This window comes from Alexandromys fortis, unplaced genomic scaffold (assembly GCF_014885135.2).
Source record: "Alexandromys fortis isolate MF-2015 unplaced genomic scaffold, M_Fortis_MF-2015_v1.1 scaffold_197, whole genome shotgun sequence".
Lineage (NCBI taxonomy): Eukaryota > Metazoa > Chordata > Mammalia > Rodentia > Cricetidae > Alexandromys > Alexandromys fortis.
In genome coordinates, this window is record NW_026068072.1 from 1,453,495 (window position 1) to 1,481,389 (window position 27,895).

General features: G+C 49.4%; 1 protein-coding gene and 1 long non-coding RNA gene across 4 annotated transcripts in view; one reads left to right on the forward strand and one right to left on the reverse strand.

Annotated features, from left to right (window-relative positions):
- Nucleotides 1–17,717, forward strand: part of LOC126488001 (uncharacterized) — an 18,375-nt gene extending 658 nt beyond the window's left edge. The window contains exons 2-3 of the long non-coding RNA XR_007588541.1: nt 6,928–7,021; nt 15,150–17,717. This is a non-coding gene — a long non-coding RNA (uncharacterized lncRNA). The remainder of the gene's footprint in view (nt 1–6,927; nt 7,022–15,149) is intronic.
- Nucleotides 12,089–27,895, reverse strand: part of Wscd2 (WSC domain containing 2) — a 90,021-nt gene continuing 74,214 nt past the window's right edge. The window contains exons 8-9 of one of the 3 annotated variants that reach the window (XM_050121134.1): nt 23,799–23,999; nt 12,089–13,966 (exon numbers count right to left, since the gene is read on the reverse strand). In XM_050121134.1, the coding sequence (XP_049977091.1) occupies nt 13,614–13,966; nt 23,799–23,999 (554 nt within the window). In that variant the 3' untranslated portion in view covers nt 12,089–13,613. The other 2 variants (XM_050121136.1, XM_050121135.1) reach the window with 2 other exon arrangements.

A 27,895-nucleotide genomic window follows, 5' to 3' on the forward strand; every position in this document is an offset into this window, starting at 1 on the left:
TCTCTCTCTCTCTCTCTCTCTCTCTCTCTCTCTCTCTCTCTCTCTCTCTCTCTCTCTCTCTCTCTCTGAGGCAGTCTCACTATGTAGCCAGGGCTGGCCCACAGAGATCCACCTGCTCAGCCTCCTGAATGCTGGGATTAGAGACTCACACAGCCTCGTGCAGCTCCTGAGGTTTTATTCTAACGCAGGTGGTGACAGGGTCTTTTCCCCATTTCCTGGAATCCCACCTCACAGTGTTTTGTGATTGGCTAGGTTTTTTTAAAAAAGGATTTATTTTATGTTGCTCTGTGCTTTGCCTGCATGTGTGTGCACCACGTGCCTGCAGTGATGAGGGCAGAAGAGGGGAGCAGATCCCCTGAATCCAGAATTACAGATGGCTGTGAGCCACCACATGGGGGCTGGGAACTGAGCCTGGGTTCTCTGCAAGAACAGCAAATGCTCTGAGCCACTCAGTCATCTCTCCATCCTCATTATTGGCTAGTTTTAAAAGAACAGGCACAAAGGAAGTGGAAAAAAGGGGGTGTGGCCAGCTGCTCTGGGCCATGAAGTTCTGGGGGGGGGGGTGCAGGGAGGAGGAACTTTGCTTGAAGAAGAGTTTGGCCCAGGAGGAAGTATGAAAAGATATGCATTAAAGTTTTACAGGTGGGAGACATGTGAAATATTAGCCTTGACTGCCAGCTACCTCCCGCAGAAACAGAAATAAAACATCCCTTACACGTGGGCGGGAGCACCACTTGTCACCTGCGATAAGGGAGTGGAACGTTAACGCTCAGGGTGGAGGAGCCAGGCTCTGTGAATGGTTCTGTCGATGGAAAGTCTAGAAAAGACAAGAACATGCAAGCGGGTTTCTCCAGCCAACTCTCCTGCTTGGCCAGAAGGCCAAAGCTCAGGGGCTGCCCTATCCTGGCTGGAACTAGGACCCAGAGCTAAAGAAACCCTTTAACTATAAATTAACCAGCCCAGGTGCTTACTGTAGCAACGTGAAGCCAACTAAGACATGCTGTGTGTAAAATACCTTTCAAAACAGCTGGCAGAAAAGGTAACCCAGGGTGGAGGCAGCAGTCCCACAGAGGCTGCGGCCACCAGTGCTCCTGAGGGTCAGGTCCCTTAGTGCCTCTCACTTTCCAGGCACGGGGTGGGGGGTCACATTCCTAAGGCTGAGCCACAGGAACTGACAACAAAGCGACTTCGGAGTCCTTTTTCTGCCCCAAGGACTCTACTTCACCCCCTTTTGAGCCCCAAGACCACCAGACTTACCTTCTAAGGACTTGAGAATCCGGTTAACGGCTGAGAGAAAGTTCTAACACCTGAGGGCCTGGCTTCTCTTTGGGAATTAGCTAATAATTACAGAATCCGTGCATTTAATTAGGCAGAAAACAGCCCCTGATAACAATAATTAGCATTTAAATGTCGCTCTTTAACATCAACTTGCATTAAAGGCGTGTTTATTAATTAGACACTTTCCATAGCCCACAGAGACAAGGGGTGGGCTGGTTATTGCTCTAGGCCAGCCTAGAAAGGCCACGCAGTGGGTGTGGGTTTCCCTGAGTCAGGCTTCTCCAGCCTCTGGGTCACTTAGAGACTTGCAGAGAAGGGAGTGAGGAGAAGGGGTGAGGTGGGGCTGATGGTGTAGGGGAAGCAGGTGTGACCAGCCTCTTCCCTCTCTTCAGTGCTTCAGCCATTGTCTGGTTTTGTGACTCCAGGTCTACACACAAGCCCTTCTTTGTCCATGAATCCACAGGATCCTTAGGGGCTCACCTAGTTCAGCACGATGGATTTGCAGAGAGAGTACTGAGCTCAGGAGATGTCAGGACCTTGTGACATTTCTGAACCACAGCAACCCTGATGAGAGTGGGAGAAATGAATTGAGGGTGAAGAAAGAACAGATGGAAAAATAGGGGTTCATCTCCCACAGGACTTGAGCAGGGAGTGTGTAGTGGTTTGAATGAGAAATGTCCCCTATAATTTCAGGCATTTGAAACCTCAGTTCCCAGGAGGTGGTACCATTTGGGGAGTTTTAGGTGATGCAGTCCTGCCAAAGGAAGTAGTCACAAGGTGGGGGGTTGTCACCAGATTGGGGGGGCAGGTATGGTGGGTTTTTTCTTCTTTTTGTCAACAAAAATATAATAGAAAAATTAGGGAAAGAATCTTAATAAGAAAATGCTTACCATCAGTTCTGCCTGTCGGCAGGTCTGTAGGGTATATTCTTAACTAGTGATTGATGGGGAGGGCTCAGCCTATGGTGGGTGGGGCCAATCCTGGATTGGTGGTCCTGGGTTCTATAAGAAAGCAGGCTGAGCAAGCCGTGAGGAACAAGCCAGTGAATAGCACTGTAATGGTCTGTCCTGTCCCTTTAAGAGACAAGCCCTGCCCACTCTCCCATTCCATAAGTGGATCTTTCTTCTGCTTCCAGCCTGTGAGAACTTTCTTCTTTTCCTTCTCTCTCACAAAGAGGTATCTTCTCCTCTCCCCTCCTCCCTGTTTCTCTTCTCTCTCTCTCTCTCTCTCTCTCTCTCTCTCTCAGCCTCTCTCTCCTCATTCCCCTTCTCCCCTTCCCCTCTTTCCCCTCCATAACCCACTAAATAAATACCCACTTTCTCTGCATGGCATGCTTATCAGTCTCTGTCTCTCACCTGCAGTGGTTCCTCATGGGATGAGGGCTCTCACAGGCCGCACAGCTTCCTGCCTGGGACCCACTGCCCCTTGTGGCACATTGCCTTCTGTGGCCCCTGCCCCTCTAGAACCTTCAGTGTTTTATTTTTACCATTTCAAGCACTCCTCCTTGGCTTGTGCATCATTTCCTGCTTCCAGGTTCCTGCCCTGTTTGAGCTCCTGTCCTGACTTCCTTCAATGAGGGAATGTAAAAGTGCAAGCCAAATAAACCCTCCCTCCCCAACTTGCTTTGGTCATGGCCTTGTGTCACAGCAATAGAATGTCAGAGACCAACAAGGATTCTACTTACCAGGGTTGGTGCATGGGGACTAGAAAATAAGTAAAGAGAACGAAGATGCAAGTAAAAATAATAAAAGAGAAAGAGGATAGTACTGGGAGGAAGTTCCAGTGAACACTGAAATCACCCGTGTGTAATTTCCATTTGCTTAAATACCCCAACCCCCAAAAAGTAGGAGTAAGATAAAAAACTGCATTAACACACTTCAAGGAAATGAAAAGACCAGTTGAAGAAACATTCTGTTGCTAGAACAAGATAAGTCATGCTCACACCCTAGACCAAAACATTCTGTAGGCAAACCACTCTCTGGGTGGAATCCAGTGCTATCTCCTTAAAGGAGTAAAAACTTAGTTGGGTCTTGAGACTTTTGTTTGAGGTAGAAACATATCTACTTCTCTATTCCTGAAATACTAGGTCAGCCCATCCTAGCCACACTTGTTAACAATGACCTTGAGAAAGAACTCTGATCTAAATCAAGGTAGGACCTTTGAGGTAGCAACACACAGAAACCTTGAAGGAACAGAAGTAAGTTTCAACTCTCTGACCTTTGGTCAGGGTGGAGTGGATCTACCTCCGTGGGTCATCTTAATGTCCAAAACCACTAAGTAATCACACCCTAGGTCAGGGTGTGTAGCCACAGTTGTTATCAACAACATTGAGCAAGCTGAAACTCTCTGACCTTCAGACAAGGTGGAAGTAGGCTACATTTTTGGGCCTCCATGATAGAAACCCTAACTAGGACACACTCTTCCTCTACTCAGACCTGATTATTCATCTTTGAGATGAATCCTGATTTAAGAATCTGAGTAGGGAACTGGAGTCTGATGAGGGTATAATGACCCCTCAACCCTCCAATCGCTAATGAGTAGTCATAGCTGCTCTGGTTAAGATGGTGATGCCCAGTGGACAGTGTCTGCCACACTGACTAGGGGCAGGGACTTCAGTGTGACCATACCAAAAAGCAGGATACTTGCAACGACGGTTTGAAAAAAATCAGTCAACAGCTGCAACCCTCAGAAGCCAACAATGGAAAATCCAGCAATAGTGGGAAATCCAGGCTTGCATGCCACCATGTGCAAAACACCTGGCTCCATAGCATGTGGAAAGGGGCAGGAGAAGACAGCACATTCAGAGGGGAAGAAGCCGTCCAGTCCTTCATCCGTCTAGTCATCCTCCCGCCCATTCATCCATCCACCCATGACTCATTCACACTCTCGTCCATCCAGCTCAGGCATTCTTCATTTGCTGGTTCACCCTCTTCTCGGCCATTTACTGGTCCATCTGTGCATTCATTGCCACCATCCTGCCCACTCCTCACCAGGGAGCTTCATTTGCCCAGTGCACCCTACAAACGTGTCCAGCCCCGTATCAGTCACTTTTCTGCCGCTGTCATAAACACCGTGACCAAGGAAACTTACAGATGAGCATATTTGGGCTTATGGTTCTGGAGGGATAAGAGGCCGTCGTTGCATGGAAGCATGGCAGCAGGGGGCAGACATGGCAGCCAGAGCAGGAAGCCAAGAGCTCCCATCCTCAACCACAAAGCATAAAGCAGACCAACCAAGCTGGACCTGACTCAGGTTTTTAATCTCAAAGCCCATCATCTCAGGTTTCTATTGCTGTGATAAACACCACGACCAAAAGCAACTAGGGAAGGAAAGGGTTAATCCAGCGTACAGTTCCACATCAGTTTATCATCAAAGGAAGTCAGGATAGGAACTCAAGCAGGGCAGGAACTCGAGGCAGAAGCAGAAGTCATGAAAGGGTACTGCTTACTGGCTTCTTCCCCGTGACTTGCTCAGTCTGCTTTCTAATAGAATCAAGGACCACCATCCACAAAGGGCTGGGCCCTCCCCATAAATCACTAATTAACAAACCCACTGGATGCCAGGCCCTTCATCTGCTCAAACATCTCCTGGGGGGTGGGGAGCTCTATAATAGAGGCAATCAATGGTCAACACTGAAAACAGGGTCCTACTGCTTTAACTCCAAGAGTCTAATTTCCTAATTCAGGCCCCAAGGGATGGATTTATACATTTTTGGATTACTGAGACAGAGTGTCACGTAGCTCAGGCTAACCTTGAGACCACAACAGATCAGGAACTTTTGATCCTTGAACCCCTGATCCTCCTACCTCCATCTCCTGGATCCTGGGATTACAGATGTGTACCACCACACCTGGATTATGTGGTGTTGAGGATAGACTCAGACACTCCACCACCTGAGCTATATCTTCAGCCCCTTAGTGGATTGAAGGACCACAAACAAATTTTTCTTGAAAAGACAATTCATGGCTCTGACTCAACGCCTCCTTCTCAGTCTCTTCCACATATGTTAGTTGGGTGTTTGTGGTTTTTACACTCTTCCTTTTTTACACTCCACCCTAAATTAGTCCTATACCCTCATTTATCATCAGAAAAAGGACCACACCTTCCTTTCTCTCTGGCACATTCTTTTCTATGGACTATGGGGTGGGGGGTGGGGTAGTTTCAACAGGAAAAAATGTTGCAGAAAACCTATGAATCCAAGAATTCTTTCTTGCCTGGCAGTTGTCATGGGAACCTGTAAGTTCCCATGTGCAGCTAAGAACTGGGGGGCATCTGCATGGCTACCCCTGAGCCACTGCACTCAGAGTGTCTTGTGTCCATTTCACTTCACCCGTATGTTCTGTCCACTGTGGCGAGGAGTGACAGTCCTTGCCTCTACCCACTAACATGCCAGCAAAACTGCAGCTGTGGAAGAACCCAACAACACCTCCAGACGTTGCTAAACGCCTGTGTGGGAAGTTGGGGTTTCATTGTGTGAATCCGGGAACCGCAGCTTTGAGAGGCTTCTTATTTCTCAATCTGAGTCCTAGGTAACCTCGGAAAGCCCAGCTGTGTGCCCCACTTCTCCTTCTCTCCTCCTTGGTAGAAAGTCACCCGCAGCACCCCCTCCCCAGTGTCTTGTTGGACCCATGGCTTCCTTCTTCCTCCTGACCTCATGTCTACCCCATGCCTACCATTCAGCACATGATTACATAAGTAGGTTCTCAGGTCAGATGTCTTAGTATTCTGTTGCCTTGAAGAGACACCACAACCAAGGCAACTTGTATGAAAGAAAGCATTTAGCCGGGAGTGATGTGGGATGCCCCTCTGTATGCTATGAATATATTTTTATTACCATTGGTTAATAAAGAAGCTGCTTTGGTCTATGGCAGGGCAGAATATAGCTAGGTGGGAAAGTCAAATTGAATACAGGGAGGAAGAAGGAGGGAGAGGCCAGCAGCCACTGGAAAGCAAGATATACGGTAACAAGCCATGAGCCTCATGGTAAAATATAGACTAATAGAAATGGGGTGATTTAAGTTGTAAGAGCTAGTTAATAATAAGCCTTAGCTAATAGGCCAAACAGTTTGTAATTAATATTAAGCCTCAGAGTGGGTATTTGGGAACTGGTGGATGGTAGAGAAACATCCAGTTAAACAGGAGCTTGCTTACAGTTTCAGAGGGTCAGTTCATGACCATCATGACAGGCATGGTAGCAGGCAAAGAGCTACATCCACAACATAAAGGGACACTGGGACTGGCTTGGGATTTTGAAATCTCAAAGCCCACCCCAAGTAACACACTTCTTCCAACAAGGCCACACCTCCTCATCCTTCTAATCGTTTAAAATGGTGTCATGCTCCCATGACTAAGCATTCAAATAGATGAGCCTATGGGGGCTTTTCTCATTCTAACCACCACACCAGACTTCCTGGGTTCAAAGTCCTCTTCCACCTTCTTTAAGCTGTGCAACCTTGGCCAAACTACCTTCCCTCTCTTAGCCTTCATATCCTGAAATAAAATGGGGGAGGATAAGAGTTCCTTCCTTACAGGGACCTGGGAGTGATTTTGAGATGCTAGCATCTGTCGGCGCACAATTGGTGCTTAGTAACCAGCAGTTACCATCACCATGGGAACCATTATTTCCCATTGTTCCCCTTCTCTGGCCAGCGCCCAGAAGATGGACCTTTCCATCCCTGAACCTCAAATGCTTGAACCCTGTGGGTGCCGGATGTGACAGGATGGGCACATCGTTTTCCACCAGGTGAGTGCTTGTCGCTGCCTGAATCAGGAGATATCTGTAAACAAAGGGAAAAGACTGGAGAGTTCACAGCTTGAGGAGGTATGTGACACATACATGTACACGCACACACACATATACAGTCATATGTAATGTATGAGCACAACTGAGCATACCTTGGTGTGAACACACATAGGCAAACACACATATACACATTATCAACACAAAAGCACAGCTCTCACCTGAAAAAAAGAGTTTATTCTGGAGATAGAGTGACTGTGGCTGGGAACACAGGTTTAAGTCTTCCCAAATTCCATGTCCCAACTAGTAAGCCATTTCATGAAGTTTTTATAGGGACAGAGAAACTCAGCCACAGATGAAGACACTTTCTAAACTCACTGGTGGATGAACCTTGGCTGAAGGCCTCGGTGATGTTTTGATGATACTCAGCTTCCAGGTTGGTGGGAGCTGGGGGGGGAGTCTGCTGAGTTAAAACATCTCAGGATTTACCTGTTAGTCATAGCATGTTAGGGCCAACACAGGCAGTTAAGGAACGGCTATTCAGGGAGCTGGAGGTAGCCCAAAGTGAACTGATCAGGCTCTGGACCTGCAACATTCCCAGCTCCCCGCAGAGCTGCCATTCTGGTGAGTCAACCGGCCTTTGACAACACAGCTTTAGTCTCGTGCACAACACACACAAACACATGCTTTGGGTTCTAACATACTGTCACATCCAAAGGCAAGATCAATGTGGCTGAGGAGAAGCTGATTGTGGTCTGTGTGGTCAGGTTGTCTGGGAGAAGAAGCCTGAATAGAGTCCCATAGACAGTTAGCCATCAGCCACTTCCTCGGAGGAGTGGGAGGTGCCCCCTATGTACATCTGTTCTGTAGCACTGACCAGTTCCCATGTGACATCACTACTTGTGCACAGCTGGCTCTTGGGGACCAGGATGAGGGCTACACTACACGGTTAGCTTTCGGAGTTCAGGTGTGGGGGGTGGTGAGAGCAAAAGAGATCTCAGTGTTTATGGGAGACAGATCCCAGGCAGCAAGGGCTATCTTAGGCCTGCTGTGGGATGGATCCCAGGCAGCAAGGGCTATCTATCTCAGGCCTGTCCTGGTTGCCGACCGAGGCTTCTCTCAGGAGCTTTACTGGAACATCACTCCTTCAGGAGTCCCTGGGCACCTACTGTGTGCTGGGCGCCAAGTGGGGCGACGGCCATAGTCATCAGTGCCACGCCCTTGGGATGATGTGTGAGTGTTCTTTCATATGTGACATAGGCAAGCTTGGAGGACTTCCATACTGCCCCCCCCCCCCACCAGCTCTCATTACTGTGGTCCCTATAGCAGGAAGCTCCAACCTTGGGCCCAATCTGTGGGAAAATAAGGTTCAGAAGATCTGAGATCAGCGGTCATGTCGTGTTCAGGAAGCCTGGGTGGCCATAATGATGGGATGAGTGCCCACCTCAGGCCTCACCAGAGACTTCTCCCTCCAGCCCTTCACTTGGGGACTCATGAAGGTCACCAGCCAGGCTCTGCTCTGCCACTCTGCCGATTCTTCATTCCCTGCAGTCTAGAAGCCCATGCCTCCTAATGCCCCCAAGTCATTTGCATCAATGAGCCGCCTCCCTCAGGGTCTGCCCATTTCAATCAGACACAGTGCTGCCTGTCTGCTGGAGTATTGTGACCACTTCTGAGATGAAAGCCAAGGTGGGGGTGGGGAAACGCCTCGCCATTCCCTCCTCCTCAGGCATCTCCCCTGAATGCTGGCAGATAACAGGCTCACATCTGAAGGAAGCACTAAACTGGCAAAGAGCAATAGATAGATGCGTTGCTGTGTGCACCTCATCCTGCATGCCGTGCTTTTTGGAAAGAGGTGGACATGTTTGTCTCCACTAACAGCTCTGTGCCCTTCATCCCCATGCCTCCTATATCCCTGACTCTTGAACACCAGCCTAGAAGGGGGACCCAGTCTGTCTTTCTAGAACGGAATACCTCTGGACAGATGTGTTCTTTGGAGACCGTCCTTTACAGCTACGCAGGCTGTAATGCATCCAGGCATGTAAAACAACTTGGGAGCAATGATTTAAGGCTCCCTAGCCCTCCGTCCCTCCTTTCCCCTCCCTGCTTTCTCTCTGCCCCCCCCCCCTTCTCTCCAAGTACACCCTTTGCCTCTCCAGCTTCCAAACAGGACTCTGATGGTTTCTGGTTCCAACCCAAGCACTGTCACCAACTTCTGTGCCCCAAAGTGAACAACTTCTTTGAGCATCTCGTGCCTTGGCCACACTCGGGGTGGTTCCAGCCTCCGTGTTTCTCCTTGGAGGAGGGTGGAATGGGAGATCTCTGCATCCTTCTTTATGCTCTCCTACCCCCATCCCTGCTAAGAGAAACCAGAAATCATAGAAAACTTTCCTACCTTCACCTGATCCCCCTATGCTCCCTTCAGTCACAGGATCCCCCTGATGTGAGGGGCTGCTGAGCCTGGGAGCTCCAGACCCTGTCTGCCCTTTTTGTCTTTTCTATCTATCTGTCCTTCAGGTGCTTACCCCAACCCTCTCCACTTTGTCTCTCTCATCCCTCACCCTTCCCAAAGCATCCGACAATGATCTGGTGGTGGAGCACTGTCCCCTCCTGGAGGGACCACAGCAGAGATCACACTGAGGCACTCAGCCTGACATTTGTTCTCTCTTTCCTTCTCTCACTCATTTCCTCCCGTCTTCTTTCTTCCTTTATTCTATTATTGTAATAGCAGAGTTAAGGACAGGGCAGTGCAGCCCCAGCCTGCAGACTCTGTTGCTAAGGAAACCACTTCCTTGGTTACCAGCCTTGGTACATTTGTCTCATGATGCCTGAATCCCACAAAGCCACCCCCACTCTGCAGGATGAGGAGATGGGGTGGGAAAGAGGGAGGAAGGAAGGAGAGAGAAGTTGAGAGCTCCAAGGTCAAGGGGTAGAGATGGAGAGACACTTGCAACAACAATGCAGAGACCAAGTGGATGGTGAGGCCAGAGAAAGGTGGAGGGACAGTCAGGGGCAGGCAGAGAAGAAAGAGGCACCCTAGGCAGCTGGTGGAAATCAGACCGCAAGGAGGGAAACCATGGCTGTAAGAAAAACAGTAAGGAGGAGGAGGGATGAGAAGAAAGAAAACAAAAGAGAGACGTAAAGGAAGAAGGGCTGAGCCTGAGCCAGGGCAGCTTTGGAGGACCTGCCCGTCCCCTGGCTCTCTTCTTCCCTCCCACGCTGGATGTGGCCACCTTCATGGCGCCTGGGAAAACCTGGAATTGATTCCAAGAATCAGCCTTATTCTACTTGAGTCTGGGAGCCACTGTGAGAAGACAGCAGGATCCAGCTTGGATGCCCCCTGCCCTCCCCTCCCTGTACTGGGGACCCATAGCTATTTTTCATGTTGCTTTCCATAGTGAGAGCCTTGGCTCTGAAACTAATCTCTGTGTTGGGGCTCAGCAGTGTCTGCGGCTCACAGGGGTCACCAGAGACCTTACCATCCTCTTCCTCAAATGCTTTCTGATACTTGAAATGACTGCTGGGTACCTGGTAAATGTGAACTCTATAGGGATGGAGGCTTTTAAATCCTCGTTCAGACTCTAAAACAGGGAGCAGGGTGTGTCACACCGACAGTTCATGCTTAGGAAGTATGTGAAGGATGTTTCACGCCGACAGTGCATGCTTAGGAAGTATGTGCAGGGTGAGCCACACCGATAGTGCATGCTTAGGAAGTATGTGTGGGTGATGATCACAGAAGCTACTTTAGTTCCTCCTAAGTCTGAAATAGAAAGATTTGAATGCAAATGGCCACAGGCTGGGCAGATGTTGGCAAGTGCTTTAGCCTAGCTTCACCCCTGGCCATGGCCGGACCATCAGGGAAGAATGGAAGACAGATGCAGCAGGTTCCGTGTGATCCTGAGACAAGAATCCAGGCCAGCTAGATGCTACATGGCTTCCTTCACTGGGAGTGGGTTGGCACAAGTGGCCTCAGGGACATAGAGACTTAGGTTCAAAGCAGTTTATTGGTTCTGGCCACTAGGACTAGTCAAGCCTTGATGTAAGATCACATCAGGGCACACACGGCCAAGGCTAAGACTCCCCCCAAGCCAAGACTCTGACTTAGTCAGCACCAGAGTCAGTCAGGACACAGATTAAGGACCAGTCAAGAGACATCAATTGCATCTGTTTGGGGCAGGTCAGGGATCAGCCTGGGAACATGGTCAGAATGGTCAAAGAACCAGGAGTAGGGTTCAGTATGCATAAAACCAGTCTTGGGACTCAGTCAATGTGGAGTTAGGATAAGGAGTATGGTTAGTCTAAGACTGATCATGGACCAGCATGTGTCTAGGATCATATAAACTGTATCAGGATTTAGGTGCAATCCAGGTACAAGGGTCTAGGTTTGGGTGACCCAGGTTCAAGGGTCTATGTAGATGGAAGTTTCTGTCCTGTCCCATCCCAGGTGACACATGTTCAAGGGTCTAGGTTTGGGTGACCCAGGCTCAAGGGTCTAGGAACGAATACATCTGTGACAGGTAAGAGTTGGCTTACGATTGAGATCTGAGTCAGCCCAGGCCCACATGAACTTACTCACCCAGCATGGCTCTCAGGAGCAGCATTCCCTCCCCCATGACTCTACCACTCAAGTCCTTCTTCTTGTTCCTGTGTTGGGGGCTAGGACTTTGAGTGGGGTGAAGACCCCTCCCCACTGCCAACAAGGCAACATTAAAAGCCCTTTCTCCCTCTGGCTGGGACTGGTCACAGCCCTCCCCAGAGAAGCTGCAGTCTGGTGTGAAAAGCCAGGGTAGAGGTCTGGGGACTGAATGGGCCAACCACAGCATTCTCGGCATCAGAGAGGCTTCCCTGTGTCTTTGTTGTCACTGGCTCCCCTAGTGAAGAGACATGTACAGCTGTCACTCACATATACAGAAGAGACCTCTTAAGAACACGTCTTCCACATCTGTGCACAAGCCCAGAGAATTTCACACCTCAGCCCTTTCTTGGACATTCTCTTCTCTCTCTCTCTCACACACACACCCAAGAAAACGTCTCATCTGTGAGCGCAGCATCTACAACAGGGGCACATGGTAGAATTAGCAACAAAACTCTTTAATGATCGCACTGACCTGAGGAATCTTTGAACAGAAAGTTCGTGACCAGAGGTGGCCACTAGCAAGGAACTGGTCCAGGTTCTGGAGCCAGAGAGAATGACCTCCAAACTGGAGGGGAGAGGTGGTCATCTGCTACCCAGTAAAAGAAAACTAGAAATGAGCCTGGAGGGAAGAAACACCATACAAAATACATTCAGAGCCCTCTGGCCAAGCCCTGGGGTGGTCCAAAGCCTCCAGATGAGGGCACTGGAGAAGGGAAGCAGGTAGAGTCTCTGGCCCTTCCTTTTTGCGTGGCCAGTATCCAAGGGGCAGAATGTCTTGGTCATATTCCTCTTAAAAAAATATATCTCTTTTCATGAACCTTCTCCTGGGTTCCTTGGCTAGCTGGGAATGAGTGTTTGCCCCCAAAGCTGCGGCGGGGGGGAGGGGGGCTGCTCCAGACAGAAGAGCGAGGGGGCTGTGACTATGGCTTTTGTGTCTGTGCAGTGGAAATGATGAAGGTGCGGGCTGGAGGGGAAGCCGCAGGGATCCAAGGTGGGGAGACAGGATCCTGGATGCATGCACTTGAAAACATGACCAGTGACCTAAGTCAGAAATCCTTTGGTTTGGTGTCTCAGCGTCGAGAGCGGTGGTGCTGTGGAAATGGAGGGCCATCCATTACCCCATTTTTAAGGAGTCCCCAGTAGGGACTGGCCCTATTGGGCTATATGCAAGCGAAGGGAGGCTGATGTCTTGGCGAGTAGGGGGCTATTTTGCGTGTGGCGCCTTCTGAGTTGGAGTACTTTTGTGCTCCCCTGGGTAGTAAAGGACTCCCCGGTTAAGGGACTCAGGGGGGCAGTGTAAGATAGACATGTTGGATCCCACCCTGAAAATATGGGCCACTGGGGCTCTGTATTGGGCACATGGCCAACTGCTGGGTTGGTTTTTTGGTACCTAAGGGACTTTGGAAGAAGGATCAAGAATCCCAAAGTCACTCCCAACCCCAAAGACACAGTGTGGGCAGAAAGGACAGAGTTTCAGTCCTGGTGGAACGGTACCCAGCTTGGATCTCACATGTGGGGGCAGCTCCCACGGTGGTGCCAAAGCACCGGTCTTCCTACCTCAGAAGTCAGAATTCTAAGGCCACGGAGACACATACCACACACCTGTCTGTCACACAGAGGAGGCCTGAGAGAGATCAGAAAGCCGGTGCTTGCTCAGGGAAAAAGACAGGAGCCCTCACAGTCAGCTGCAGGGTCACTGCATATAACCGTCTATCAGCTGTCACATTCAGAACCTCCCAACCACTACCGTCTCCATGATAAACATTTCCCCTTCCTCCCCAACATCAGGGATATGGACTCCCCAAACCAGGCAGTCAGGGGAAGGTGCCTGGTTGTCTCCTTCCCAAGCCTCGCAGGGGCCTCTCTGAAGGCAGGCAGAAGCCCGGGGTTGTCTTCATGCCAAAGGGAAGTCAGCTCTTGGAGCCACGGGGGTTGCTGGGTCCCCTCCCTGGCTACCCATCATCTTGGGCCGTAGGCATCGGGCACCCCTGTGAGGTTGCGACTGCGCAGTGCTGTGTCTACCATCCTGATGTAGGCGGCGATGGTCCTGCGCATCTCGGCCGTGTACGGGTCATACTCCAGCTTGCGGAGCCCGGAGCGCTTGAAGTTGCCGTCCTTCTGGCTCTCCACGCACAGCAACCGGTCTTCCCTGACCACCACGCCCAGCAGGCTGACCATTCGGCCCAGCTGGGCAAAGAGGTCCTGCTTGAGATCCTCGAAGTGCACCACTAGTACTGTCTTGCCAAATTTGAGCCAGTCCAGCGTGTGTGTGGCCCACCATGGGGCATAGTTCCTCACGAACTCAGGCCACTCTGCAGAGACAGCAAGGGGTCAGCAGATGACACACCTCCCAGATATCTGAACCCACCTGGAGTGGCATTCCAATTGTATTTTAATAAATAAAACTTGCCTGTAGATCAGAAAAGCAAAATAGCCACTCTGGCCAGCCTTACAGACCAGGCAGTGGTGACACACCTTTAATCCCGGTAGCCACACTAGTTTGCCATGGAAACCAGGTGGTAGTGGTGCACACCCTTGATCCCACAACTGGAGAGATTATAAAACAGGAGGAGACAGCTCTCGGTCTCAGTCTCATTCTGAGGTTTCCCGGAGGCAGGATCGCCATTTTCGGACTGAAGTCAAGATAAGAGCCAGTGGCTGGCTGCTTTGCTTTTCTGGTCTTCAAGTTAAACCCCAATATTGTCTCTGAGTTCTTATTGATCATGCTACACCCACCTGTGATCTCTGGGGTCACACACACTTGACTGGAGCCTGGTTCACTGACCAGACACAGTCAGCCCTATATACAAGGAGACCACAACATGTAAGTAATGCTACCACTATGTGGAGGTGTGGAGATAAGACATGCAGAATTATACAGGAAGGGCTGGGGAGTAGGCCCTTGCTTGCCCAGAACGCTGCAGGCCCCAGGTTTGATCTCAGGAACCAGAGCTCTTAGAAAGAAGCTGCATCTTCAGACCCTGACTGATTAGAACGGCAGCACCATGGAGAGGTGGGATGTGTAGGAGCAAATTACCTTCCCTTGGACTAGTTCTAGCTCCTTGGAACCGCCATTCCTTGCCCACCCCTGCATCAGAACTAACTCCCCTAACCAGCAGACAGAAACCCTTTGGAATCCATTAACTTAGCAGATCACTAGTTTCCTGCAATTCAGAAACTAAGACCGCCATCATATAGCTTCTTGGTCTACAGCAAGGTCTCGCTGTACCCGCCTCTCTGATGGACCCACCAATGCATTTAAACTTGCCTTGATTCAGGCTTTATCTGTCCTGTAAAACTATAAAAACTTCATGAAACTGCTTCCATGTTGGAACATGGAATTTGGGGTAACCTCAATCTGTGTTTCTGAGCCATGGTCACTCAAAGTGACTCCAGAATAAACGAGCTCATCTTTCCTTTAAGATGCGAGCTGTAGTTTTTGTGTCAACAGATATGGTGACATGCGGCGTTCTAAAAATGGTTCGCTTTTCACAGAGGAACTGCCTGAATGGAAGCCAGGTACCTGCATGCATCCCGTGAGCCCTGGCCATCTGGTGTGATTTCCTCAGGTGGGTCGTTGGTGAGCTCTTTCCTTGGTTTTGTGGACAGTCTATTTGTCGACCCTGAGCTGGTTAAAAGACCATATTTCGATAGCAATCTCTTTAGTCTGCTTTCAGAATATTTGCTTTGCGGTTATCTGTTTGTTTGTTTGTTTGAAAGCATTTTGTTCTAATATTTGGTTTGGTTTGCTTGCTTGCATTCAGAATTCTAAAGGCAATTTAGATTCTGCTATTTGGCTCCTTTTCAGTATTTTATCTGCTTCTGAGACTTTGAAGGCATTTTAGTTTCTGTTTTGTTGTGGTTTTTCTTGTCCTTGAAATGTTTATATCACTTGACCTTTGCTTCCTGACATTTGACCTTTGCTTCCTGATGTTCCTCAAATGCTTAATTCTGCCTTTTTTTCTGCTACTTCTCCTGTGACCTTGTCAAACCTTTAGCTTAGGAGTTTTATGATAGGGACACTGAAGGGGAGAGGCACTTGTTCGCCCCCACCCCAAACCACACTACAGAGTTAGGCGTCAGGGGGAATGCCTCGCTGTGTGCAACAGCCTCAAGGGAACTCAGCAAATGTGCCTATTCTGGGTCAGAAGACATTTCACTGGCTCGTCCGTCTGCCTGGGAAGACACCGGTTTGTTCACCTAGAGTCTTGAGCGCCCTCACGCTTATGTAACATGTAAGGAAGACCCAGTAGGAGAAGTTGGTTTCAGGGTAAAAGCTGAGAAAGCCTTTGCCAAAAGCAGCACAGAAAACTGACCAAAACCACATAGTCTCTAGCTAGTACAGATGGGTAACTTCTCAGAATAGAAAAAGAAAGAGAATATATATATATATATATATATATAAGGCGGCAATGAGGTTTCCACAGAGGGGGAACTGCCTGGAGGTAAATGGCCATCTGCCTTTCCAGCAGCTCTAGGAGTGATAATTGCTGACTAACTTGCAAGTGTTTGGAAAAAACACACTAAAGATAACCCAAACAGTTACCTCCAGAGTAGGAGGCAATAAAAGCAAAGTCCTAGGCAAAAATCACAAACAGGCAGCTGGCTTTAACTGAGATGTAAAATGATCTCCCAAAACTGATCAAGTAGGCAATTCATAACAAATAGCTCTTAAGCCAGAGGAGTTAAAGTAGATGCTAAAATAAAAAATTAATAAAAACTTTTGGGAGGTTTATGTCAAAGGTCAATTCTGAGATAGCTCTCCTCTCCTCCCTCTTCCCCCACCCTTCCCCCTCTTTTCCCTCTTCCTCCCTTTTCCCCTCCTTTTTCTCTGGTCTGCTCATCGTGGCCTCCTACCTTACCTTCTCTTGAGCAGCTTTGTTCCCTTTAACTCCCACGCTTATATCAACATGTCTTAACCAGCTCTAAAAGTCCTTTTGGCCTTAAAACCCCAAATCTCAGCTTGGACTGAGCTTAGGGGATCACGTCAGACTATTAAAGATAACCAAATGCATCTGTCTGTGTCCCCTCTGCAGCAATCCTGGGGACTTATCCTGAGCCCCATCTTCAAGCATCTTGGGGAGTTTCCCTGTTTGCTATCTTGACCTGTCAATCCTCCTAAACATGGGGTTCTGGGTCCCTCTTATCTAACAAGAAACTCTCTAAATGTTTAAGTGCCACCGACACCAACGGTAGACATTTCCCAGAGCCACCAGCTCTGCTACTGGGTCACATGTGGCTTTTTCAGGAGAACTTCATCATCAAAACTGATCCCCGGAGTAACCAGTCTATTAGAAATCACTCTCAAGAGATACATGTGTCTCAGCTGACTGTCACTATTGAAGCCATGGAACCTCAGGACATAGGAGTTCCCCAGAAATCTCATGTTGGGAGTGGGAAGGGCACCAGCTGGAGGGGGACCTTGTCTCCCTGATTTCAAACAGTTCTAGCAACTTTTCTAATCCCTCAGAGAGACTGAAGCCTGATGACGGCACCACCTCCACCAGGTCTGATTAGTCTTGCATAGCCTCAGCCCTCTATACACTGACCTCACTCCAGGTCCCGAGACAAACTTGCAGGTTTGATGGATCTTACTGTCTCCCTTCCCAGTGTTGATCACACGACTAAATCTCCTTTTTGTCCATTCCACTTTTCATTTGGCTCTTTTAATGGTCTCAAATCTTTTTTTTTTGTGGGGGGGCAACTAACGTGAGTTTTTAGATTAAAAAAAATTAAATCTGCTTTTAAGAACAAGATGTGATCTCCTGATTCTTAACCCAGTCTGGTTTACAACATGGACCCTAACCCTCGAGGGTGGAAAGTAACTGTATGATGCTCCTTCTCTAGGATATGTTTTTCCCAGTGAACAACCGCCACCCTCGGCACACTAAACTCTAGCCCATAGACTAACAGGCTAACTCACACCTGTGCTTTCAGTAGGTCTCCTTCACATGTGTTTGTATGTGCACCAACATTTCAAGGGTGCTTTTGAGCAGCGCTGCCTCTTTAAAAATAAACGAGGGGATGAGCAGGGTTTTAAGCAGGGTTGCGTACCTTGGCAAGGCCAATGGAAGAGAAAACCCTACATTTGTATTTTTTGAATTGTCATTTTAAAAACTTACTTTGAGGTTTGCATAGATATCTTAGAGTTATAGATCATCTTAATGAGTTACACCATAGTTCAGAATGTAACAGAATTATTCAACTCTGTTTCTAATTAAAAAGAAAAATAAAATCATGAATGCTGAGCTCTGTCCCAGTCTTTTTTTTTTTAAAATATTTATTGATTTATTATGTATACAATATTCTGTCTGTGTGTATGCCTGAAGACCAGAAGAGGGCACCAGACCTTATCACAGATGGTTGTGAGCCACCATGTGGTTGCTGGGAATTGAACTCAGGACCTTTGGAAGAGCAGGCAATGCTCTTAACCTCTGAGCCATCTCTCCAGCCCCTCTGTCCCAGTCTTTACGCCTTATACTTTTGGTGACTAAAAAAAAAGGAAAGGCTTTTGCCAGCAAAGACAACAGAAACCTCACACACATAAAAGCAAAACACTTCAAAGTACCTGCTATAGCGACTTTACTCTTTAACAGATACTTAATTTAAATTTGCTTAAGTAAACCAAAGCTAATATACTTTACCTGTATTAATGACTATTGAATATTTAATATACCATATTTTGTTTTATATTACAGCCTCCTGAACTTACTTTAAAAATTACCTCATTAAATTTTTTCTAAGATAGGCATGGTGGCGCAAACCTTTAATCCCAGCACCAGAGAAAGGCAGATCTCTGAGTTCGAGGTCAGCCTGGTCTACAGAGTGAGTTCCAGGACAGCCAAGACCTCATAGAGAAACTCTGCCTCAAAAAAACAAAGAAAAAATTCTTTTCTAAATTTTGTAATAACAATAATAATAAGATCAAAATATGTTGCAAAAGGATTGTTTGAAATGGATATGGTTATAATGAGGCTAAAATAACACTGAAGTTATAAAACTTAGAAGTCAATCAGTGCCCTGAGATAAAACTGATGCTTAATTCTCTACAATGCTTTAATTATTGATTTGTTTTTAGTAATGTTTACCCCCTCTCCAAAAAAAAAAAAAAAACACTTAAAACAACACAATCCTTTGTTTAGCCTTCGACTTAAATGGACATTTAAAACCTTTGATTAAATGTTTTCCCACTGAAGAAAGCGTTTGTGTTTTGAATAGTTAGTCATTATTTAATCATTAAAAAGCAATCTGTTTATAGTCTTATACCTATCTAGAATATACTTACTAAATTCAGTAATGGTTGTAAAACTTTTAAAAGAACAAATATTTAAATCTGTTTACACAGTTTGGTCTACTAACTAATGAGCAACACAGAGTATTAAAAGTTTTTTAAGTAGGGTAACTAAATTCAAATTAGTCACAGACTCTCCCTCAAAGGGTAAAGACAACCAAACAGTTTCATCAACTGAAAGGAAAAAGACACATAGCAAAGACTCCATTCTGTGTCCAGGTCCTTCTGACTCACCCCTGGAGACTATACTCTGCAAATTATATAACAGTTATATAAAATAGATTTTGTTTTGTTTTGTTTTGTTTGAGACAGGGTTTCCCTGTATGGAACTCACTCTGTAGACTAGGCTGGCCTTGAACTCGGAGATCCACCTGCCTCTGCCTCCTGAGCGTTTGGGTTAAAGGTGTGCACCCCCATACCTGGCTTTATAAAATAGATTAATATTATATAAGATTTATGTAAATACAGTCATACCATAGGGCTATAATTTCCACCAATATAGTAATTATAAAGGGGCATTGCTGGATGGTAATTGTGTTTTCACCATGTTGACATAGGCAGGAGTTAGCTCTACTCAGTTCTCACAGGTCCGTGTCATGGTGGTCATCATTTAACAGAAGAGGAAACCAAAGGCAGAGAGTGGGCGAGCCAAGGTCACTCAATGAGCCACAGAGCAGGACCTGGGAGACGTGGCTGCAGAATGTGGGTCTTTTGCTACCATTAAGCAATGACAGCCTGCTCACAGGGAGTGGTGGCTGCGTACAGGGAGTGGTGGCTGCGTACAGGGAGTGGTGACTGTGTACAGGGAGTGGGGGCTGTGTACAGGGAGTGGTGGCTGTATACAGGGAGTGTGGGCTGTGTACAGAGTGTGGTGGGCTGTGTACAGGGAGTGGGGGCTGTGTACAGGGAGTGATGGCTGTGTACAGGGAGTGGTGGCTGTGTACAGGGAGTGATGGCTGTGTACAGGGCATGGGGGCTGTGCACAGGGAGTGGTGGGCTGTGTACAGAGTGTGGCCAGAGCCCAGGGCAGTGGGGGATGGCTGAGGAGGTGGGGGGTGGAGGTGGGGACAGACTGTCAGCACCCTGACCTAGCCCTGCAGCTGTGCAATAAGCATGTCTACTCTCCTCCTTGCTGTGGCTCAGGAAGTCATCCTGCTGGCTCCCAGGGCTCAGGCCTCCTTCGGGCTCTGCAGGCCCAATTCTTCCTCCTGACCACACAGTGAGTCATTACTGTGTGGTCACCCTGCTTACGCATCTGTCTCCACCGCCCACTGAGCCCGTGGGGATGGTTTAAACAGGATTGTTAATCTTGATTGTGTGGTCTCTCTACTCTTTATTTAAGCTGTCACGAACTGTCTCTTTGGGGGGCTCATCAGCCATCTTGCCATGGCATAGAAAGTCATGGGAGGGTGCCTATGGGGTTGCCTGACTTGAGAGGCAGGTTACCTGGAGCACTGCAGGCAGGTTACATAGAGCACTGCAGGCAGGTTACACGGAGCACTGCAGGCAGGCTACATGGAGCACTCCTTGGGTAGTTGTAGAGCAAGCAAATGAGAAGAGCTGCTGAGGCTCAGGTGGGAGGGAAGTCGGGAGACTGCCCAAGATGGGCACTGGGATGCTGGGATCAGCATCAGCCCCAACTCAGCTGGAAAACACCAAGGAGGCACTGAAGGCTCAATGGTTGATAGCGCAGCACCCCCTCCAGTATGGGCAGCACATGACAGACCAGTGAGTCTCTCAAGCTAGGTGGGGGACCTTAAAATCCTCCTAGATGCTCTGAAAGGAAAAGACTATAGTGCGTCTGTTACCAGGAAGGAGGCTAAGGCTCAGACAAGTGAAGTGACTTGGTCAAGGTCACGCAGCAGGGAAATACCATCCAATCCAGCCTGCCTCACTCTGGCCCAGATCCTCTCCAGACATCAGCAGCCTAATCCTGGCTTCCTCCCACAGCCTGGTACCCAGCAGGAGCTGGGGGTAACCGCTGCTGAACTAAATTGAAATTCCAACTGCTAAATTGCTCCGCGATAAAAGGCTGCTTTTCTTGACGGAAGCTGTCCTGAGATGCCTCTCTTCCGGTCCCCTCCTGGAACCCCACGGCTACTTGGGAAATATTTATGCTGGCGACAGGTTATTTTTTATTCCTAAAATAGATTATTCACAAGGCAGCTGACTAATTGGGCCCGTACTGTTATAATGGGCTAGGACCAGATGTATTTGGATGATTGGGAAACTTTAAGTACGCATGGGGGCTCCTTCCCTTAGTCAGCCTCTTTCCCACTCTGGAGTCACCTCCCAGCATCCTTAGTGACTCAGGACAGCTACTGCAGGAGAAACCCAGGTGAGGCTGGCCTTTGTCATCTAGCGCCCACAGGTCTAGACTTCAGGTGTGGCTCCGTGTGACCATCTTGAAGCCATTTGCCTGTGTGTCTTCCGATCGCTCCACCTGCACTATCCCGAGGAAGCTGCCTGTCTATCGGCTGTGTCCATCCTTCACCTCGGCTGCTGGCTAACACACAGCTGTCCACGGATGACTTTCCAGCCGGGTGGCTGGGCTGGGAACCCACACTGGGTGACCTTGGAGGTGCTGCTTGCTCGCTCCTTGAGCGGCATCCCTAACCTCTCAGGCTAATAAGCTTTGCAAAGGTCCCAATGAGGTACCAGGTATAAATGCTACCTATGACCATCCTTGCTGATGTCAGCACTTAGCTTTTCCTGAGACAACCCCCACGTGCCCCATCCTGCTGGTCCGACTTTCCCTCCCAAGGCTTAGCAGCACCCTAAGCTGTTCTGAGCTCTTCCATATCGGATGTTTGCCCACACTCTCCAACCCTTCACCTCTCAAAGCCCCCAAATGACTCCTCTGCAAAGAAGAATAGAAATGGAAACAAAAGCCCTCCCTAGCTCAGAGCTCCTGGTAACTGATTAGCACCCACAAATCCGGAAACAAAGGCACCCCGGGGAGCCAAGACCACACAGATGTGCCTGGCTGCACACTGTGCAGAGGTCTCCTGCTTCATCTTCCGTTGTCAGGAGAGAGCAAGCCCTGATGAATGGCTGCTCGGTGCCAGTTCCCCACGGAATCGTTAAACACAGGATCTGTTTCATTACACGGATCCAGGACAATTCACCTTGTGTAATCATATCACAGAAAATTTTGCCTTGGTCCTGCTCCAGAGGGGCTGTAAAATTAACGTTATGGAACCAAAGTTTGGGGGTGGGGAGGCTTATCTCCACCTAATTAGGAGGGGGCAGTGCTATGGTGACTGGATGCACACAGCGGCTGTGGGGTCTCCCCTCCCAGATAGCCCCCCCACCTTACATCAAGGGTGTCCCAAAGCAGTTCTTAAGCTTGTGAGAACACTGGAGCCCCTGAGAAATCTGCTTGGACACAGACTCTGAAGTATCCAAGGTGCCATTGGTCCCGGCCACCCCTGAACAGGAAGGGTTTAAGGCAGTGGCACTTAAGTTGGCGTGTGTATCAGGAAGGTCCCCAGAGGCTGGTAAAAATGCAGCGTTTCTGGGTGGGCAGCTCTGGGGTGGAGTCTGGTAACTGGCCTTGCTAATGAGTCCCCCAGTTGTCCTGGAACATAGGGTGTCAAAGAAGAGGGCTGGGTAGGTGGAGCTTGGGGGCTCTTGACCTGAGGAGTTGATGGAGCTAGTCTGTCCCCAGTAGGAGGTGAGTCTGGACCAATCCCCCACAAACCCTCTGTTGGTTCAGCCCTGACTCAGCACTGACCTAAAGGGCCCAGGTGTCCAAAGAAGGAAACAGAGCAGATGAGGCGGCTGCTGGGGGAGTAAATGTCTCTGGACATGGAGGCTGGCGTGTGCGTGTGTGTGCATGCGTGCGTATGCGTGTGTGCGTGCGTGTGTGTGTGCGCGTGTGTAAATCAATGCCTGTGTTGGAATCCCAGCTCAGCAGCACGCAGGGTGCTAACCAATCTCCGTTTACCCTGCTACAGGAACCACAGGGGTGGCTCAGTGATGAGTTGGGGGCCACACTCCCCAATTCCCCTCTTCTCTCAGATCCCAGGAGGTCCAGGAAGAGGAGAGCTGGACAGCTTGGCCACTGGGCATCCCAGTGACCTTAGTGGTCTCTATCTCTCTGGGCCTCACTTAGTGGTCACCTCTCTGGGCCTCACTTTTCTCAGGGTCCTCAGGGCAGATGCTGGGTCCATGTTCCAGCCTCGGCCTGCTTGCTAGCACAAGCCTCTCACACAGCCAGGGAAGAACTGTCAAACCTGCTTCACCTTGTCACGCCCAGTGGGGTGACACTAACAAGCCTCCAAGCCCTCTGAACCTTGTGGGTTGGAGCTGTTGGGTGGCTTCACACAGCTGTAGGGTCTAACCGACATGGAGGGAGGGGCTGGACACAGGCCATGTGGTACCCAGAGAAGGACCCACAAACTTGTGGCCATCAGTGCCATCTGGATCTCACCAGCAGTCTCTACCACCATGATGAGAACCATAGCTGGTGAGTAGAGAAAGGATACCTTCTAGATCCTTGCACCCCACTATTTTCTCATCTCCCTAAGTCCAGAAAATTAGAGCTATTCAAGAAAGTGTAAGGGCTGGGAGTCCCCTTACAAAGGAGTTCCTCTGCAAAGTCTGAATCCTTAGCTCCTGGGCTACATAGCTGGTATTTTGGGTGTGGCTCCATGGAGCCTTAGCCACCAGTGCTGCTCTGCACAAGCTAAACTCTGAAGAGTTTCCTGCTGGCCACTCTGCACCCCACACCACCCCAGGCCTGGCTTGTCACCCCATGCTGGCCACCCTGCACCCCACACTGCCCCAGGCCTGTCACCCCATGCTGGCCACCCTGTACCCCACACCACCCCAGGCTCTCCCTCCTGTACCTTTGCCTTTCCAGTGGGCATGGGCAGCAAATCCTATGTGGCCTCCATACTTGCGATTGAACTCAGCCATGAGGGCCTTGTAGGGGTTTCGGATGAGCAGAATAGCTGCATCAAAGGCTTCAATCTCCTTCTGGCCACTCTCATGGGTCTTGATGCAGATGGTCCGCCCACTGCGCCAGTGGTCTCGCTCACCTTTGAACCCTGTCCCCAACCCCAGGCAAGAAGTCAGAAGCTGGTGAGAGGAGAGGCAGGAAGCACATACCATTCCTTCCACACCCCCTCTCAGCATTCCTCACTCTCTTGATTCAGGGATTCCTTCCTGTGTATTCTGAGCACCCACGGTACTGAACATCATGACAGAAGCTGAGCAGAGCCTTCCGGCTTCTGAGAGCGGCGTCTGGTAACCCAGGCTGCAGGAACTGAAAGTCACAGCCACTGTCAGTCAGTGCAGCAGGACAGGAGCAGGCCTGGGAGGGATCAAGCTGGGTGGTTCTGTTTTGGACCTGGGCTACACCTTCACCTTCTGAGGTACAGACATGGCCCTAGCCTTCTGGGTAGAGATGCTTAATTTGAGAACCGAAGGTTGAAGAGGAACCGGCTAACCCAAGGCAAGAAAGGATAGGGACCACAGATACCAAAGACCTGGGGTGACTGATAGGGAACACTGTAAGGTGGTGGCAGAGAACAGGGAGCTAGAGAGGGCCGTGGGAGTCCTGATGCACTCAGAGGCACCAAACTGAGGCTCCCAAGCCTGTGTCCTTACCCCTCAGGATTCCCATGCTCTGAGCTGAGGCATTGGGGACAAGGTCAAGTGTGGCCTTCATGCTATTCCTAAGACAGCGAGTGACCCCCGACACACAGTCTCTGGGCCTCAGTTTCTCCATCTGCACCTTTGTGAGAAACTGGCGAGGCACACAGCACGAGGACTCTGTCCTGGGGACTGAGCTGCTCCCTATCCCCCTTCCCTGTAATTATGGACTGAACGAGCCAAAACACATCCTCCTTTATACTGTTTTTGTTAGGATTTCTGCCACAGAAACAGAAGCCACAGAAAGTCCTGGGCTAAGAGGTCCCGGGACCTAGCAGGCTGTGGGGAACGGTGTCTTCCTGCTCAGCCTATGTCTAAAAGCTTACATACAGCTTTTAAAGTGGATGGAGGTAAGGTCTGGCATGTCACCTGATCCTGTTCTAGGGGTCCAGAGAGTCGTGGCCGCCCTCCTAGGGCCTCTGGGCAGAAGAGACAGGAGTGGGCTGCCCTTTCCCGAGTCATGCTGTACCCTTGGGCTGCTTGGGCCGAGCCTGGGATTAGACCAGCCTTGCAAATTTGGGCTGGCTCATACCTGTGACAAGATAAACGGTTTTGGGGGGTTCTCTGTGGCACAGTATCCTGAAGCACGGAGAATGAGGCTTGGGAAAGAGAACGGGAAGTTCATCATGCACACCCCAGCTAAATGCCATGGCACACGTCCCATGGGTGGGATGCTGTACAGCCCACCTGTATTTCATTCTGTGGCTTCCCACCTGTGGCTTCATTCTCTCTTCACTGAAATCCATTTTTATTACAGGCCCAGCAATGGGCAGATGCAGGTGGCATACAAGAACCCACACGCTCTCAGAGGAGAAAATGTCCTCAGAAACATGGCATTCCAGATATAATGGCAATCCCCATGCCCAGGAGCTGAAGCTGATGGACTGGCATTGCCACAAGATGCCACGAAGCCATCCTGGTTATAGTGTGGCCCCCATCTCCAGAAACCAAACCCAACAAAATAGTAATGGAAACTTCCTAATTCCTTACACAAGGCATCATGATGTCATCAACAGGGATAGTATGGAAAGTGACCTCCCTGTCTTGGGAGACCTGAGATGCTGTCTCTTTGAGTCCCTTGGGGAGCTGGCCTGTGGACGGGGTGGGGTTGGGTGGAATGCGTTCCAGAAAGAAGCTTCAGGAAGACGATGGGCTAGGCTAGGCGGTCCTGAGGAACATTGCTCAATTGACAGTCACAGGGAATTGCTGAATTCCACCACCAGAGGCCCCCCTTCTGCACCCCTCTTTCTACAGGACCCGGCACCACCATTACACAAGTGTGGCATATTTAAATATCACTTTCCAGAGTCAACACAGGGATCTACTTATTTGGGGAGCATGTGACCCTCGGGCTCTAAGGAGCCACCAGGAAATTGTTTTAAGGCATGGGCTCAGAGCTGCAGGAAAAAAACCTTGTACACACACACACACACACACACACACACACACGCACAGACACACACGCACAGAGACATACATACACAAACACACAACACATACATACACACATATATACACATACACAATGTTTTCTCTTGTCTCTCTCTGTCACACTTTACACTACCAATATTACAGATTGTGTGTGCCTTGCATCACAGTGTCCCCAAGGTCCCCTCCTGGCACTATCTGGTCATGAAAGAACATGACCAGAAAATCTCTGATGCCAACTCCCCACGTTCCAGATGAAGAGCCCAAGGCTCAGGAGTGTGAGGCTCTGAGCCCAGGCCCTGTTTACAAAGTGCTGTGAACTTTCAGACTGACGGCCCCTTCGCTCTCTGATGCCAGGAGGGAGTTGGTAGAGGAACAGTACCAGGTGTCTAGGCAGCTGCTTCCCTTCCCTCCTTCAAACCTCTGAGGGCAAACAGAACCTCAGAATCCATCTTAACATGCCTTAGCAAAGTGGGGTCCACTTAACTTGACACAGGAGATGAAACCATGTTAGATCTCTGACCTCAATGATCCTACAGACACCCTTCCCTGAGGGTGGAGCCTACCTGAGACCGTCTGACCTGTCCCCAGCCACCAGCACATAAAGGTAACACAGCACAGATTCTGCTGAGGGTCTGAGTTCACATCCTGACAGTCACTCACTCACACATAGGAGGTGCTAAGTAGCTGAGTACAGAAACCCAAATCAAATACAGAGAACTGGGATCCAAAGGTCCAGGCCCTGTGTGCTCCTTTGTGTTTGTCAATAACACAACTTTGGGACATTCAGGGAGAGGGAACCCCAGCTCAGAAATTCCCTCCATCAGATTGGACTGTGGGGCATTGTTTTGATTAATACTTTATGTGAGAAGGCCCAGCCCACTGTGGGTTCTATAAGAAAACGGGCTGAGCAGCCATGAGGAACAAGCCAGTAAGCAGCACCCTCCATGGCCTCTGCATCGGCTCCTGTCTCCAGGATCCTGCCCTGCCTGAGCTCCTGTCCTGACTTCCTGCACTGGCAGACCATCTGACCTGGGGTTGGGAGATCAAATAAACCCGGTCCCCTCTGCATTGGCTTTGGACAGTGTTCATCAGTCAACTGAGCCCTCCAGCACCCGCACAGGCTCCAACCTTCCACCCCACCCTCCTCACCTCTTCACTCTCTGCTTCTCATCCTGGGAGATGCTGCTGCCTAGCTTTCCTTAGCCGTGCCTGGCACCCAAGCCATAAGAGCAGAGCTTATTTCCCGTGTGCCGGGCTTGTTACATGCATCAACGTGTTCACTTTTATCTCACGATCACGAGGCACAAACTGTTAGCTGTAGTAGGCGCATGATCACAGGACCAGAGAGCTGCAGCAGTGTGCCCAAGGCCACACAGCCAGGAAGTGTTCCTCCACTAAAACAGACACAAAGCCGCAACCGAGGGCTGTGCACACATAGACATAAAACCCATATAGAGGAGGGCATTTCATGTCCAGTGCCACCCATGATTTCTAGTCCCCCAGTGAGAAGCCCGAGAGTGACATGGACATGAGAATGAAATCAGGAAACAGCTGGGCACATTTGAAAAAAAATGGTGATTCTGGGGCCAGGTATTTCCCCCTTTGTCAGCCTCCGCTTTCACATCTGGAGTCAAGTCACAGGGTATCCGGAGGTGGCTGAACTCCCCTGAGACTCCTGCCCACAGTTGGTGCTCCCTAAATGCATCTGGAAAACCACACAAGGGAAGCCAATTTCTAATATAATGGTGCCCAGGAAAACACAGTGAACAACATCAAAACAAAGCATGGCATCCAGCAAATACTGTGGGTGAGGAGCCTGGCAAAGAGTTGGTACTCAATAAGTGCCCTGATGTAAACA